We start from the raw sequence: 16,855 nt of genomic DNA on the forward strand, positions 1-16,855 counted from the left end.
ACCTGAGACACCAAACTACGGTCCTTTGTCAGGGCAGCCCTATGAAAATAATGGAGGTACATTCACTCTGCCCACATCTTCAGACCACAGCTGCCTCCCAAGCCCAACCACAAAAATGCTCTTCACAGGCACAACCACTGCCTGCCGTCATTTCCTGTCCAGTTGTCTGGGCTCACCCCCCCAACATCTGGGAATTAGTGGGATAAGAACAGAATTGTCAAGAGGTCAGCTTCTCTGCAATTGGCCACTGAGCCTCCACCCAGATTCCACCCCTAACCTGAATGTTCCTGGAGGCCAAATGCTACCCTCAGGATCTTCATTTCCCACTCCATCCATGAAGTTTGGATAAGAAAGGCTGTCCCCTTTCATCTCAGTGTAGAACATGCCTCAGGAAGCATAAGGAAGACTCCCCACCTACCTACCACATCTCCTTTTATCCACTGTACACACCTGGCTAAGGGCAGAACAGTTTGAGTCCACACTTGCTTCCTCGAAAGGACTGAGACACAGCCAGGAAAGGGCTTTTGTCAAGATGCTAGGGTGGAGGCCCCATCTCATGGGGCTGAGCAGGGGTGAGAGGACAGCTTCCTTCTCTATCAGACACAGTGCCCTTATCAGAGGTCCATTTTAGCTAAGGTTTTAGCCCATCTGCCTGGAACGGATATTATACAACTGACTGAGTCAGGCTCCAGAATATCCAAGACTATGCCTCTGCCTCCATGATAGGAGGAAGCCCCTGACTCTGACTGTGACAAACCCCTCATAGGTATCTCCCTGGTGGGTACCAGGCACTGCTGGACACAGGAAGGCTGGGATGACTCAGGGTACAGAAGTCACTGAGTCTGCGGAGCCAGCTGGTGAGGGCTGTGGGGATAGACACAGGGACTCCTGCAGCAGGCAGGCAGGCATTTGTGCCTTCCCATATATGGGCAGACAGCAACCCTCACACTGGACCTCACGCTACCTCAAGCCCCAGGAACTGTGTGGAATGCTCTGGTCATGGGTGAGCAGTGCCATGGATACAGGATACCAAGGTACTTGCTCATCTCTTTGCTGTGCCATCCCTTCCACGGAAACACTTTCTCTGATCTGCCCTACTCCCCTCACCCCATCTCCAAGCCTCCCAACTGTGGCTCTTTCTCACCCCTCAGCCCTGTGCAGAGAAGCGTCTTTGTGCCTATGTTTTTCACAGAACATTTTAGGAGTATGTGACAGGAGGGCTGGGCCTCAGTCCCATGCATCTCCTCTGCAGTGAACACCTGAGCCAGTGAGCAGAGGTCCAGATACAAGAGACCCCACATTCCACATTCCACCCTTCATTCCATGTGGTGCTGGGGACTAAACCAGGCCCTTTGTACAGTTAAGTGGCTACCCATTCCAACTCCTGCCTCCTTTTCTGGAGGCATGGGGTCTCATTAAGACACTAATGAAATTTGCAATCCTCCTGACTCAGCCTCCCAGGATATTACAATGACAGGTAACATCACACCCTATTCATAGTCCATCTCTAGACTGCAATGACTCATCCAGAAATCCAGCTTCCAGGAATTTAACACATAGAAAGCAAAGGGACAAGGGGCAAGGGGCAGAGAGCAGAGAGAAGAGGACAGGGATGCCCAACCAAATGCTTTTTAAAACAGACTTCAGACTCAATAGCTGTCTACTGTGGGTTCCTGACACCTCAGTTATATACACCACTATGAAGTGCTTCCCAGACCTGAAAGGGTGACAGGCCTCCCACACTTTGAAGCAGAAGGTCGTTTAGGTGTATCATTAAGTGGGAAAACATTGAACTTTAATGCAGCTGAACAAAACATTTGAACCACAGAAACAATGAATTATATCTTTGTAGAGGCATCTACCATTCTCCACCCCGCCAAGGCCTCTCAGTGCTCAAGGACAGTGCCTGAAATCAGAGTCAGAAGAACGTGACCCAGGCCTCACTCACAGCTGAGGAGGAGAATGTAGCCTGGTGGGGCCCGGTGTGCAGGTACAGTGACAGCACCAGCTGGTGTGTTCTGTCTGGAGCCTTCACTGCATGGCACACCTTGAGCTTGACTCTGATCAGCAGCTGCACCTATTTGTGATCCTGTGAACATTTCTCAAATGTTTCCTCCAAGATAGAACGGTAAACCAAACTCTTCGACATGGCAGTGGATCCCTCACTGTCTCTCAGCAGAAGCCTTCTGGGAACTCTGGAGAGCTCTGATTTTTATTCATGATGAAGCTCTGTAACTCTCTGGGCTGAATGACTGGACAGTCCACATCCGGGGTTCTGAGGATGGGGATCTGGTGGCCCACGCTGCCCCCTGAAAACTCCAAGAGCATCTGGGCCCCCCAGAAGGTGTCACAGGGGGCTTGGCTATCACAGGGCCACTGTACCTGGAAAATCAAGAGAGACACACACAGAGACTGCTCTGAAGGTGGAGAGACCCAGCCTCTTGCCTGCCCACATGGACCCACATCCTAGCCTTTGGGGAACAGCACCCCATGAAATTCCACCCCAGCTCCCAAGCAAGAAGTTATCTCTGCCTCTATTCACTGTCTGAGCCCTCCCTAGTATGAGTGAGTGGTGGAAAAATGGGAAATACATAGCCAAGTGTGGTGACACATAGTGGAACTCTGCCTCAAATTTTAAAAAAATTAAAAGGGCTAGAGATACAGCTCAGTATGAAGCCCCTGGGTTTAAACTTCAGTACAGAAGAAAGAAGGAAAGAAGAGGGGAGGGGAGGGGAGGCAAGGGAAAGGTGACAAGGCGGCAGCAGCAGCAGCACACAACACTGGCAGGAAGCCTTACCTGGTGGGAAGACACAGGCTGGCTCAACTCCTCTGTGGACGCAGGGCCTGGGTAGGCAGGTAGGGCCAACATCAACTCTGGGGAGCTAGAAATGGAGCAGTGTCAGGATAGGCTCTACCTTGAGGGGACCCTAGATGACAAGATTCCCTGTCATGTATCTACACATCCAGAGCTAGTCTAGGCACTCTGCAGGACCCACACAAGTGGGTCAGTTAGGTGGAGATGTATTCCACAGCAAGCAGGGTCCCTCAAGTCACAAAGAGTTAGCAAAGAGGTGGCATTAGAGCAAGCACTCAGAGATGCAGCTGGGGAGCACAGTTGTGAAGAGAAGATGGCATGAGGGACACTCAAGCCAACAGAACCAAGGGAGGGGGAACAGTAGGGAGGAGCAAACTGGAGACAGACACAGACACTTAAGACCATATCAATACGCAATGAATGACCCAGCATACCCCAGGGGAAACAAAAGTGTGCAGACCACATACATGCATTAATTCACAGCAGCTTCTCCATAATCATCTCAAACCACCCACATTGAGTGCCATTGCAGGACAGGGGACAGGCAAATTCTCATCCACCCATACCATGAGCTGGGGCTCTGCAATAAAAGGATGAACTTCTAATTCACCCAACAACACAGATGAATCTGAAAGTAGGTGGGGAGAAATAAGCCAAAGCAAAACACATAACAATCCTGAGCAGTTTCATCACAACTAGAGCATACACTGACTCTAGCATACACAACAGCAGGACCCTGATCCTGGTGGTGAGTGTGGGAATAAAAAGGTACACTCACTGCCTTCACAAGGCTGAGACATTTTGGTGGGGGTAAAGTCACACTGAGTAATTTGTTAATAAACATGCGGTCACTGGGTGCTAATTACACCCCAATAAAGCTGTGTAAAGGACTCAGCATCCTTGGAAGAGGGCAAGGCCAGGCAGGACAGTGGAGTGGAAGAGAGGAGATGGAGTGGTCAACAAGCCACGAAGGGACATAGGGTCACTTGGGGCCCTTGGCCTCCTCTTCTCAGAGGTCCCCAGACCACTCATCTCTGTCTCTGGAGTTCCCCACCAGAGACACTGGTCATCTCTTCTGTGTCTCTGAAAGTCCATAGCTTTCCTATCATTATAGGTAAATGTTCACCTAGACTGTTGCAGACCCTCCTAAGCTCCCTTCACAACTACAAAGTGGAACGCAAAATCAGGATCCTGATGCTGCTCAGAAAATCCCAGCCTCTGTTTTCAGAAAAATCATGAGGAAGAGGCTGCTGGGGCCCAGGATCTCAGGCTAGGACAATGCAAGAAAGGACAGGGTGTCTCAGTCCCAGGAAATCCATGCTCCAGTTCTGGAAGGTACAGGCTTGAGGGACTGATACCATTTCTAGGAACCCATCAAGGAAAGCCTCGACCACAGTCTGAGATTAAATCTACAATGAGTCCCACCCCACCTGCTGGCCCTAAGAAGGTGTCATGCAAGTCCCTGTCCCTGAGGCTTACCTGTGGGCAGAAGCATTCAGCCAGGGCTGTGTCATCAAGGTGCTGTCAGTCTCTACTTTCCCACTACCTGGACATGGACCCTCTTCCAGGTACCTGCTCTGGGGACCACTGTGCACATCAGTTAATCCTATAGGCAAAGACAACATACAGCCCACTGGTGAAGGAAGGAACACGGCCCATAGTGGCACCACCTCAGCCTCAAGGAGGCAGGTGACCTTCCCAGCCTTAACCTCCAGGCTCATAAGCTCCGAGAATCCAAGGACAGTTCTGCTAATCTCAAACTGCACTCTGCCACCTTGGCCTTGCTGTCCAGAAGCTGAGTTGGGATCTGCTGCTTACAGGCTCCCACCTGCTGGCCCCACTCAGTGCCATTTTGCTGCACTGAGCTCCTGAGGCTGGGGCACAGGACACTTGGCCACTAGCCTGCTGAAGTTTCTATTTTTTTTACTTCTTACCACAAGCGTCACCAAGACTCCATGAGGAGTCAGCTGTCACTGCCTCCACAGCTTTTGCATTTCTCTCTTCTAAAATGCATCAGAAAATATCTCAGAACATCTTTCAGTCTTAAAGATAAACTACTTGGTGCACACCTATATCACCAGTTACTGAGGAGGCTGAGGCAATAAGATTGCAAGTTCAAGCCCCTCCTGAACAACTTCGCAAGTCCTTATCTCAAAATAAATAAATAAATAAATAAATAAATAAATAAATAACAGAAAGGGCTAGAAAGTAGCTCAGTGCAAAGGGCCTATGCTCAATCGCCAGTACCACCAAGTAAAACAACTTAAGCTACTATGAATTTGGTATATGTGCAAGAGAGGAAAAGCCTGAGGTGGTGTGTTGCTTTCAGCCCTGTATTTGTGCAGTGGCATGACCTCTGATGCAGAAGCACAGGCCTTGAATGAGATGCATGCTGGCCTCCCTCCCATGCTGCTAGTCCCTGTCTAACCACCAGGTGTAGCTTCCTCTGCTGCTACTGTCTCCTCATTCATACAGAACCTGATGGACGTGTGACAGAGGAAGCAATATCCCAGTGTCAACATGGGCATCCCAGGTCACACAGAGCAGTGGTGGCTCACATCTTCTACCTCTGAGAGAAATAGAAGTGAAAAGCCACATCCCCAGCATCTACAGTTCCAGAGTGAGGAAGCAAGGGCAGGTCCAGGACCACAGGGCACCTGACAGGAAGTAGTATGACAACTGTCCAGAGCTTAAAGAAGACCATGTTCTTTAAATCAAGACTTAGCAGTAAGGTGGACTTAAAAGATCCATACCTAGGCCCATCAGTGAAATTTCTGAACATCAACATGATAAAGAATCTACAATTTCCCAGGAAAGAAGGCCAGGTTACCTGGAAAGGAATGAACATCTGTAACAAATGCTGAATGCTGCAGTGCATGACAGCACGTCCAAATCTCTGAAGGAAAAGTATTTTCAATGCTGAATTATTAATCAAATGTGGGAACAGATTAAAGGAACTTTTGGAATATGCAAGAACTCAAAAGTTTTTCTCTTGTCTTGCAACACTAACTGAAAATATTCTTTAGCAAAACAAGGAAGCCAAGGATGAAAGAACAAGATGCAGTCCAGGAAGCACAGGAGCCAATCACAAGCAGTGAGAGACCTCAGGGTGACAGCTCCTCCCCACGCCCAGGAACAGGGAAGGGAGCCTGGCAGCAAGTGTCCTAATGGGACACTTGAATGCTGGGAGGTGATGGATGTGACAAAAGTAGGTGAGGTAAGAAAAATAAAGGCAAAGAGAAACTCCAAGGAAAAAAGGTGCAGAGAAAAAGATGTGTATACCCAAGGGGACAACAAATGCAGGTGAACCATTGCACCTTGTAAGAGATTCTATAGTGTCAGACAACAAATGCATATTTAAGTACATGTTTTAAAGGCACCAACAACCACAGCTGTAACAATGACTAAGAAAGAAAAAGGATTTCTGCCCTAGGCTAAGGGCACAACACTTGTCCCTCCTCTGGGAACAGGTGTCCCCTGAGAGGGGGTGACAACAGAGGGGTACAGGGACCAGTTGTTTCCTCCTATTTAAACTCTTCCTTTGCATTTTAGGCTGTCTTTTCCAGCTCTTTTCAAAATAAAATATGTGATAATTTGTTTGTAGGATGTTTGTAGGAAGTCTCTGTCCCAAGTCTTATCAAACACTACAAATTTAGGCAGAATGCCCAGCCCACTTCCACTTGTACCCTCACATGATACCTGAAGGCCACAGCATCCCGATGCAGTCTCCTATCTGTGCACCATACCTACCTTCAGGGTGCTGGTCACTGAGGATGGCTGTGGACACGGCTACAGTGGAATCTGCAGGCTGCATCCTGGAAGTCAGCCCATGACCTTGGACCGGTGGCCTGGTCTGGAAGCAAACTCCTTTGGAGGATTCCAGCGCAAAGGACATCAGCCACGATTCAGGGGCTGTCAGAGAAGGGTCCAGCATGTTGTTAACAGCAGCCAGAGGACAGAGGCCAGGGCCAGGGCAGACAGAAGCCAGGGCAGCAGAACCATGGCTGGGCCCCTCCTGATACATCTCACCTCCTTGAAGAGACCTGGGAGACATAGTGGACCACATCTCTGAGCAAACAGAGGCTCCCTTGGGTCAGCACAGAGTCCTGAAGGATCTGGCTGACCTGCCACAGAAGGCTGTGGCACCCGGCATATCAGTCACACTGCCTAAACCCACTGAGCCCCTATAGCTGCAGGACTGAATCTAGAGACAACTAGAAAGATCATTGCTCTATCCCTACAATGTACCAACAGGTGACTAATAACAATGATGATGATGGGTAATGTTAGGGAGCAGAAGACAAAAACCGATAATGCTATGTGTCAGGGCTGCTCCCAGGCTTCCGTTAAACATCCCTTGAACCTGGCTGCACCCCCACAATATGTCCTGTCATCATGTTCCTCTCACAGGTGAAAGATCAAGGGAAGCCTGCCTGTTATCACACAGCTGGGTGGTGCCAGAACCAGGTAGTGTCACAAGCCCGATGCCAGAACAGTACACGGAAAAGAAAAAAGACAAAAGGAACAATGGCCAGATGGGCCCACCCGCAAGCTGAAAGTGTTGGGCTGTCTCTTCCCTCCCTAGCCTCACACCAGCCTCAAGGCAGGTGAATGAAATGCAGAAAGAGCTCAGACGGTGATAGCATGTAGTAGGGACTCCAGGATGCCAGCGACTGTTAACTCCAGGATACATTAAACTGAGGAGATTCCAGACATAAACAGTAGCTCCGTCTTTTTTAGGTGGACTCTAGGTGGCGACCTAGCCTGTATGTTTCCTCCTGTCCCTGTGCATTCTCCTAAACACAGGAAGTCAGCTCGAGATTCCCTGTATGCTGGGCACCTTGCTGGTGGTTTCACCACTCCTAGGGTCACCTAAGTCACTGACCTGGTCCCAGGGTCAGTCAGACCCATTAAATGCCCTGGTCTCTACCTAAGGAAGGAGGAAATTGAACAGGTGAGATGCACTCACAACAGTACCTGCCCACCAGTAGCTTTGAGGTTATGTTCGCCTCAGGGAAGTCCAGGCCTGTGGTCCTTGGCCCCCATAGTCCTGTGGTAGCCCCTGGGGATTGTGGAGGCTCACTTTCCTCACAGCCTGCCAGAAGAAGATCAAAGGAAAGAAAGCTTAGTGAGGTGGCAAATCTTCAGCTCCTGCCTGAGAATGGCTCCCTGGCTTGGAAGAGGGGCCACTGGTTACCCCTTTATTCTGTCACCCTTAGTCTGACACTGATCTGAACCCACAGTCCACGATTATGGTCCTGGAGTCCGGTTTACTACCAAATCCACTCACTGTTGACACTCCAGCCATGTGATGCTCCTGTATACAGCCTATAACTTAGCATGCAGTGGCAGCCCTTGTCCCATGGGGAATCCTGAACCAAGCCAAGCAACCTAGAAATCAGCTCTCACCACATAAGGTTGGGTCCTTGCCACTCACCAGACCGGGGGGGCCTGCTCACAAACTCAGATCCAATGCAAGGATGGCCTGAGGATGACAGAGGCTCAAGACCCCTGTCTTTTTCACTGGTGGCTTCAGGTACCGTCTGCTGGGCTTGCTCTCCTCGCTGGAGAAGGAACCTCTGGCGCCGTCGGTGGTTGGCAAACCAGTTGTACACTTGCCCAGTGGTCAAGCCTGTCTCCAAAGCCAGATTCTCCTGACCCAAAACAAGAAGACTTCCAGCTGTGAGTCACAGCTGAAGTCTACCAGCCTAGGCCCTCCCAGGACAGCAATGACCCAGTCAGAGCACTAACATGCTGGGAAAAGGACTGAACCCCACCCAGGCTGGGAAGGCTGGAGAGAACACAGGGACAGAAGACAACATCCTGCCTCAGAGTTAACACTACCTCTGAGCCCCCAGGATCCTAAACCAGGAAAGGCCAGGCTGCAAACACCTGAGCCCCCAGAGGTACAGAGGCCATGGCTTCCCTGACCATAGTCCCTTCCCTTGTCTGACTGACACTAGGTGAAGGACCCCAGCTGAAGCACTGGAATACTGAGAACTAGCCAGGGCAGAGCAGGGTAAGAGCTAAGGAGAAAGAGACTATCATCAGTATGCCCAAGGGGAAGACTGAGGGGGCCGTGATACCTGGAGGGAGGCGAGACTCAGGAAAGGAAAGGAAAAGCCAAGGCTGGCTGCCTGGGGCAGGGAAGGCCCCCAAGGTGGGCTCTGGCCCTTCTCACCCGGTCAGCCTTGCTGGGGTTGCTGTTCACAGCTGAGACAAAGTCCCACAGCCGCTGGCGAACCTCCCTGGGGAAGTTCCGGCTCTTGGGGCCTTCAGGACTGAGGGCAGGGGGTGGTGGGTTCCTGGAGGACATGAGGCAGAAGTTTTAGCACAGGACTTCCATCTGCTTCCTGCTCAAGGCCTGGCCCCTCAGAAAGCAGAGAGACTCTGTCTCTCTACTGGGATTTCTCATGTGGATGCCCCTCCATATCTCCTACTTTCCAGATCCTCAGCCTCACTGGTGCTAACTGGGCATCAGGGAGTACAGCTGACAGCCCCACTCTGGGCCTTGCTGCGGTATGGTTTCCCCTCCAGGGCTTCCAGGTCCCCCAACTCTAACCCACATCCAAAACCAATGCCCAGCCTGCTGTTTCTCAGCTTCCCATCCTGATTCAGCCCCACTGTCCCCGGCTCTGAACTGGGACATTGTGCTGATAATGCTTCTCCTTTCCACAACCTCTAGGTATTTGAGTCCCAATCACCTGCTGATACAACACAGAGATAGGGGTTAAACTGCTGATGTCGGGCAGGAGAAAGTTTAGGTTGTTCATAAGATTTTCTATGTTTTTTTTCACCTCTAATTAAAAAAAATCTCTGTTTCATAAAAGGTGACATATACAACATTCACCTGTCTGTGAAGACTCAATATGCAGCTGCCTCAAGTACTTCTTGAATTTTGCACTTCCCAAATGGAGCAAATACCCACTCCCCAGATTCTGCTCCAGCCTGTACACCCTGGGAAAAAAAACATCCCACTCCTGGTGGTTCCCATGCACGGGGTACTCTACAGTCCTATGCCATCCTGCAGCAGGTCCCCCGAATCCTTCCACCCTAAAACCACGACTAAGTCCTGACCCACTCCCCAGAAGCGCCTTCACCTTGTGCCCCGAGGTAGCCAGTGAGGAGCTTCTCCTTGCCATGCCCAACACCCTACTGCCAACTTGGCAGGCAAACCCTGCTACTACCTGCTTCTGGGGCCATATGACCATGTCTATATACGTTAAGGGTCATGGACATGGTGTTCTCCTGTGTCTGCTGGCTGCTCCAGGAAACCAAGGTGCCTTTCATCCCAGAGCTCCACCATCTCTCTGCTGGACATCTGCTCATATGGCAGACACCCTACCAAGGACTTTCCTCCTGACTGAGACAGACCAACAATGACCATCTGGTCTGAAGCAGCCCCTCACTAGCCCCACTCAGCCTCTTCTGAACAAGTTTTTGCTGGACCCTACATAAAGGAACACGTGTTCGTTTTGTCTGCAACGTTTAGTTTCTACCCCAGCACCAACACACTGGAGAAAAAACAACACCATGCTTGCTGGTGCCTGAGTTGCAGCCTCTGCCAAGTGGTGCTCTGGAGGCTAGTGGCAACAAGGAGGAAGAGCATGACATAAAGCATCCCAAAACCAAGGCAAATCCATGGCTGGCCTCCTGAAGCTCAAGCTCACGTTGTCACTCCTGGGTGGGAGCCATGCAAGAAAACCTCTCAGTTCCCAAGAGAAACCCAGGACTGTAGCAACAAGCCCAGTGGCATAGGCACCTGTCCCTGCCAGGCTGGTCAGCGTTCAGAGTACGACTGCAGCCTGTCCTTCCCTGTGTTCCCAGTGGAGAGCAAAGTTCCATAAGCCTAGCATTGGCCAGAATCCTAGCCTCACTTTACCTGTGAAAACCTCAAGTAGATGGCCCTACACTTTTCGTGCTTCAACTTCCTCACTCATGAATGTATTGATGACTAGTGTACCGTCCATTTACTGCTGGTTGTAGTGGCAGTGACTGGCATTACTAGTTACTTAGGCAGGGTGTGGATGCACAAGCCTGTAATCTTAGCACTCAGGAAACAGGAGCACCACCTTGATTTTGAGGTCAGCCTGATTAGAAAGTGAGTTCAAGACCAGCCTGAACTACATAAGGAGACCCTGTCTCAAACCAATGACAACAAAAAGTGATTTAGTGCCTCCTGTGCCAGGTACTCCTCTGAGCACTTTCTAGTGCTTGTGACACACTTATCTTCATTGCTTCTGAGTGTTAGCCACTCCTGAGAGATTTGGTGACCCAGGACCCCTTGTCCAGTGAGGATAGGTGGAGATAGGAGGAGACAGGGACATGAGGATGTCCAGCCTGGGCATCAGCCTCTCAGTGCTCTGTGTGAAGCCACTGGTTCCCAGCCTCCACCTGGCTGAGGTGGCAGGTTGGGTGTACCTCAGTGCACATGGCAAAGGTGTAACAAGCACTGAAGCGTGCCGTCATGTGGTGGCTGACTATGGATGGCACTTCTTGCCTCACCTCTATCTCACCTTTGCCCCTCTGCGTCTGGGACACTACCATTCAACCCTCAGGAACTCCCAGAATCAGCACACACCAGAGTACCTCTTCCTGCAGCGGAATTTCTGCACTGGGGTCAGCGTGGTCACACCTAGCCTCCTCCTATCCAGGTGGTAGTGGATGTCATTCCAGAGCTGCACCAGCTCCTGACTGCCTCCTGGCACATGGCAGCCCTGCAAGGAGAGACTGCTGAGACCTGGCCATCCTTTCCCACCTTAGAGTGCCATGGAAAGCTGTGTCTTCCAACCCAGCAAGGTAAAAGCTCTGCAGAAGGGCAGAGTCTGGGAGAGTTCACTGGTAGATGGAGTGTTAGCATGGTCCAACTGTAGAGACCCCAGCATGTGACCAGGGTAAGCCAGTCATCACCCAGACCAGGACAGCACTACCTATCAGCCATGAACAGATCAGAAGCCCTGAACCCACCTTTGAACCCTCCAAGCCTCCTAAGAAACATCTGAGCACAGTTTTCAGGTACACCTTGTAGGAGAGGAGAACAAGGCATGGAAAAGGCTGGTGGTATGCTTTTGGACACACAGCACAGTGGGCCTTGGTGAGAGCCCCAGGGTTGGCCCAAAGGAGCCAATGTCTGACCTAACCTTAAGTGAACCTACATCTCCCACTCAGCATGCTTCACTCAAACTGTGTCACAGGGAATGAAGGGGTCCCTGTTTTTCCTAGCAGCAGCTCACTCACCCCCTTAGCTAGACCCTTCCACTAAACCAGGATGCTCAGCATTGCCTTCCCTGTGATCTGTGTCCCTCCATTTACCCAACTCTACTTCTGCAGCAACCCTCTGCCCTTATGCCTATACCTACAGATCCTCATTGACCAGGAAGACTCTGAGGAGCATGCAGCCTTCTCTTGCAGCTCTAGCAAGACCCAGTATAGTTGGGCTCTGACTCTTCAGACTCCTGCCATCTCTGGGCCCTGATACAGTCGTCTCCACTGCCCTGTCTCTTTCACTCACTCATTCTGACACCTGAGAACCAAGCCAACTGTGCTCCAGTACATGTGTGGCAGGATCTTTCAGGAGCAGAACCATGGCATCTCTCTCTCAAGGACAAAGGGACACAAGTGACAAGGCCTCTGACTATCCACTGAGGAAAGATCCATGAGGGATGGGGGGCATGGAGGAGCACAAAAGGGTCAAGTCTTCCACAAGTACACAGCTCACCTGTATGTTTCACACCTCTCTGCACCCCACCATGACTACCAGTCCTACCTCTAGAAGCCGGCAGGCCACCTGGGGCTGCCCCTGCTGGACCAGGACGCGGGCACACACCAAGGTCACATCTGCATTGTCCAGGAACCGTGGACGAAGAGGGCTTTCCAGAACAGCAGCCACCAAAGGCTGCACCTGGGCAAGGTCATCCTGGAGGTCCCGGCACAGCCTGCCTGCCAGGGTCACCAGCTCTGAGATGGATGAGTAAGAGCACCTCTGGTCCCGCAGCAGCATTAGAAAACTCTGCATCCTGGTCGTCGGTTCCTCTGCCAACACAGAGCAGTCAGAACCACCCACCCCCACAGCCTTCCCTGTTCATCCTAGACCATTTCCTGGAGGCTGTGACACCTGGCCAGGGCACTCCGAAGAAAGGGAACCGGGAAGGCTGGGATCGCAGGCCTGCAGGCTTCCTGCTAATTCCCCCAATTTCCTTCTTAGGAATGAGGCCAGCTGTGGTTCCCTGGGCCTGGTGCTGTTGCCACTGTCCATCTCCCTGTCTCCTTCTGACCCTTTCACCACCCTCTCTTGCTCCCCTCCAGGCTCCTCTTACTCCTGCAGTGACCTCCGAGGGAAAAGGACCTCAATGTATCCCTGAGACCCCCATGATGGCCAGACACATGGCCGTCCACTAAGGTACCAGGCAGAGAACACTGTGCCAACACCAACTGGACACAGGCACACCTGGGACCACTGGACCTGCTGAGTACTCTGCCATGCATGAAAAGGCTTGGGCATTCCAGCCTCTGCTGAGTACTGAGCTTGCTCCTAGGAGGGAGGCTGTGGGTACCCTCCAGGACCTAGGGTCCTCCCACCTACAGGCCTCCTCTCAGTGGCCTGAAACAGAAGGGGAGGACAAGGCCTATGCGGAGAAGACCCTCCACTGAGTTAGGACTCTGGCTCCTGAGCTGTGCTCTGCCTGCCTCCAGCAGGATGGAGAGCTGCGTGGGGAGGAGGGTCTGGGAGCCTCACTGTGCACCCCGCCCAATCCAGAAGGCACCAACACCCACTAGGGTCACCCACTGCGCCCTCAAAACACCCCCATTCCCCAAATGCCCTGCCCTCTGAAGTGACCCCATGGCCTGCAGTCTCCTCCAAAATCCCAGAGATCTCCCCACCTTCACAGAGACACCCTCCTGCTCCCCACCACACCTGTCCCTGGACAGCGCTCCTGCTCCCTCCTTCCTCTTCCTTCTTCCTCCTCCTTTCCCTTCTCCTCTGTCTCACCTCTTCCCTTTCCTGCCCCTCTCCTCCCCTTTTTCTCCCCTCTCCTTCTCTTCCACCTTCTCTCTTCCTTTGCCCCTTCTCACCTTTCCTGCCTCCACTTCCTTCCCTGGGCCGCAACTCTGCGTGGCTGACTCTAGCGCCCCTTTCTCTACACAGTCTCGCGGGAAAGAGGGAGCCCAGAACCCGGCAGAACCAGGCTGTAGACGCGCAGGTCTCTGTTCTAGGGGACGCCCTTCAGTAACCTAGGACTACCCACGAGGTCACACACTCGGTCACGGGAACAGGTTGTGCGGACCCAAGTAGTCAGAGAGGGCTACACAGGGTGCCCGCGCGGATGCAGCGGGATGTGGAGTGACGGCGACGCTACGACCGGAAGAGCACCCTCCGTGACGTCATGGCGTTGCACGGGCTCCCTTGACGTCATGGCGCCACCACTGCCCTCCCCTGACGTCATGGCGCCGCGTGCTCCCAGCGCCTGAGAAAATCGCCCGGGCGTGGTTCAGGCGGCTGGGTGCAGCCCTGGCTTTAAGTTTGGACGGGGTCAGCCCAGCCGCTCTCAGTGGAGCAGAAGTTGAATGAGAGTTTCAGGTAGTGGACCCACGGCTGCCCACGTAATAGAAATACTTAGCTTTGGTGTTTGCATCACGTATTTCAATTTTTTTTTCTTTTCTGCCGCTCCATACTTTTATAACTTTTGTAAAACCAGTTGTTTTTTTTTTTTTCCTATTTTTAAGTTTCTTTTGTAGGAGCAGAAAGTGAATGCAGGGTGACAGGGTTGAGGGGAAGAGTGTGCAACTGCGCAGTGATGCCCACGTGATGGAGGGGATGGACAGAGACAGGGGTCGACAGTGGCGCCACCTCACTTCCCAGAAGCCCTTCCAGGTGCAGTCACAGATGGGCTGTGGCATGGTCCTCGCTACTGTCCATTGAATGATGAAAATGTTCAGGTACCTGCATAGTTGAATTAACATCGTTGAAGTCAAAAGATTTGTGGTTCTAATTAATTGGTATAATGTCTTACCTTTTTCATTTCTGGGAGTTGAACCCAGGGCCTGAAGCATATTAGTCTACCAGAGCTTCAAAACTAGGACAGTTAACCTTTTATAGCTTTTAAAGGTGAGAGGTCTTTCACTCTGTTGCCCAGGCTGCTCACAGTCACTTAGGCCCAAGTGAGTCTCTTCCCTTGGTCTCCTAAGGAGCCAGGACTACAGGCGCCACGCTGCACCCAGCTTCAAAACTTTTCTTGATTTGAGCACTTCGACATTTAAGTTACAAAAATCGTACATAAGGATAACCCTGAAAAGCTCACTTTTAGTGATAGCTTGGCTTTACAGTACAAGACAGCACTAAAACCTAAGTCACCAGCTTTCATGTAATTAGGCTCCCTTCCCCTTAGTGCACTCCAGTGGAAGTCCAGCCATCAACAGTGAGTTGTGAGGCATTTTCACATCCTAGATTTTCTGTTCCTTCCTGAACTCGACTTTAGGTGGTCTCCCTGGTCGTTTAGTTACTAGCTGTGTGACTTTGGACAAATAAGTTACTGGTCCTATGTGTATCTTCTCTCGGATAAAGTGGGGATTATAGGACTTCTTTCTTCCTGAGATTGAGATAAACTCAAAAAGTGCTGACTTCAAAATTTTTTCTACATTGATTATTCTTAACAGTCAGAATCTGGTAAGTTCTCCTCTTACTACTTTGCTTTTCAGAAATTTCATGGCAATTCTTTCACATTCCACCCTTCATATTTACCTGAACACATTTTCCCACTCTTGGTCCACCAAAGGCTGGGCCTCTTACAGGTCACCCTCCTAGGAACCCCTGCTTCTCTTGAATCCCTGTCACCTGCAGAGAATCACTTTCCTCACTATGGGTTTCCCTGAGGAGTCCCCACCCCATGAAGCCTTCTCTGTATTTCTCCATAGAGTACTTATTGACACTGGAAGACAGCATGGGCTTAACAATTAGGAGAGTTGGTGTCCATAGGAAACATGCCTGACATCCTGGCCAAGGTCAAGGGGAATATAAGAGCTTGAGAAACAAACTCCCCTGTCTTACCTCTTTTGGAAGGGACAAATGTGGATGGGAGTAGAGAACAAAGTAGGATCTTCAATATAAATTGCTCCCTAGAGCTGACCTAGAGGAGATTAGGACAATCTATCCCAGCTGTGACAGCCATGCTAAAAGAGTTGTAATCTGGCCAGGGTTGTAAGTCACCAGCTCTGTGGCTTCTTTTGTTTCCTGTCAGAATCAGAAGTGCCATGGTACAGAAGAAAAGACTTTATTATATTTGACACAAGGGAGAAACCCATGGTGGGGCATGAACTCCAGGCCAACCCAAAGGACAAAGGCATATAGTTTTTATGCTATCTCAAGTAGCAGGGACCTGGATTGTCATAAAAACACAGAGATGGGGTTTTCCCGGCACCTTTGCTCTTCATACGATACCAGGAAAAATAACTCTAGGTTACTTTTTCACTATGCACGCACCTGTCCCTTGCCACCTGGAATTTGCCCCTTATCATCTGGAAAAGTTCCCAATCGAATTTTGGAGAACATTACTCCCTTGCCTCAGTGGGTTTGATCTTCATGATCTTGCTTTTCTTAGCCCTGGCTTTTTGGTATTTCAGCCGATCACACAGTTTTGGGGAGGGGTTTTGTCTTTTTTAAGACAGGCTCTCACTATGCGGTTCAGGCTGGCCTTGAACTCACTTTGTAACCAGGCTGGTCTTGAATTTGCAATGATCTGCCTGCCTTAGTCTCCCAAGTGCTGGGATTGCAGGCACATGCCACCACAACTGGCTTTAAACACAGTCTTTGAAGGGTGAGCTGACTTCCCATTCTCCTGTCTCTACGTGTGCTCCCTTAATCCCAGTCTTCAAAACTGGTCCACTTTTGAACTCTGTTTCCCAATATTACCTGCTACCCAATAAGACGGAGAACCAGCTGACATATTCCACAAGCTCAGCTGTACCTCCAACTTTTTTCCTAGAGTGCCCTGCGCTAGGTTGTGATCCAAGCTTGCTTCACAAAGGGGCCTTGTTCATCACCTA

At 50.9% G+C, this 16,855-nt stretch overlaps 1 protein-coding gene across 1 annotated transcript; it reads right to left on the reverse strand.

Annotated features, from left to right (window-relative positions):
* Positions 1-1,773: 1,773 nt before the first annotated feature.
* Positions 1,774-14,259, reverse strand: Anhx (anomalous homeobox). The gene is made up of 10 exons (XM_063227055.1): positions 14,136-14,259; positions 12,582-12,847; positions 11,405-11,574; positions 8,997-9,120; positions 8,253-8,469; positions 7,793-7,910; positions 6,566-6,858; positions 4,295-4,421; positions 2,798-2,882; positions 1,774-2,382 (listed from the first exon to the last, which is right to left on the reverse strand). Exons 1-10 carry the CDS (start codon positions 14,257-14,259, stop codon positions 2,173-2,175), a joined length of 1,734 nt encoding a protein of 577 aa, XP_063083125.1. The 3' UTR covers positions 1,774-2,172.
* Positions 14,260-16,855: the final 2,596 nt, after the last annotated feature.

The sequence above is a fragment of the Cavia porcellus genome, unplaced genomic scaffold (assembly GCF_034190915.1).
Source record: "Cavia porcellus strain 051 isolate PalLab524CR breed Dunkin Hartley unplaced genomic scaffold, mCavPor4.1 scaffold_16, whole genome shotgun sequence".
NCBI classification, from domain to species: domain Eukaryota; kingdom Metazoa; phylum Chordata; class Mammalia; order Rodentia; family Caviidae; genus Cavia; species Cavia porcellus.

Excerpts from the sequence above, each read along its gene's own strand:
- Anhx (XM_063227055.1), bottom strand. The coding sequence starts at position 14,259 with ATGACGTCAGGGGAGGGCAGTGGTGGCGCCATGACGTCAAGGGAGCCC. Across the intron at positions 11,575-12,581 it reads TGGCCTGCCGGCTTCTAGAG|GGTGGGAAAGGATGGCCAGG; the intron begins GTAGGACTGGTA and ends ATGGCACTCTAA. Across the intron at positions 7,911-8,252 it reads GAGCAGGCCCCCCCGGTCTG|GCTGTGAGGAAAGTGAGCCT; the intron begins GTGAGTGGCAAG and ends TTCTTCTGGCAG.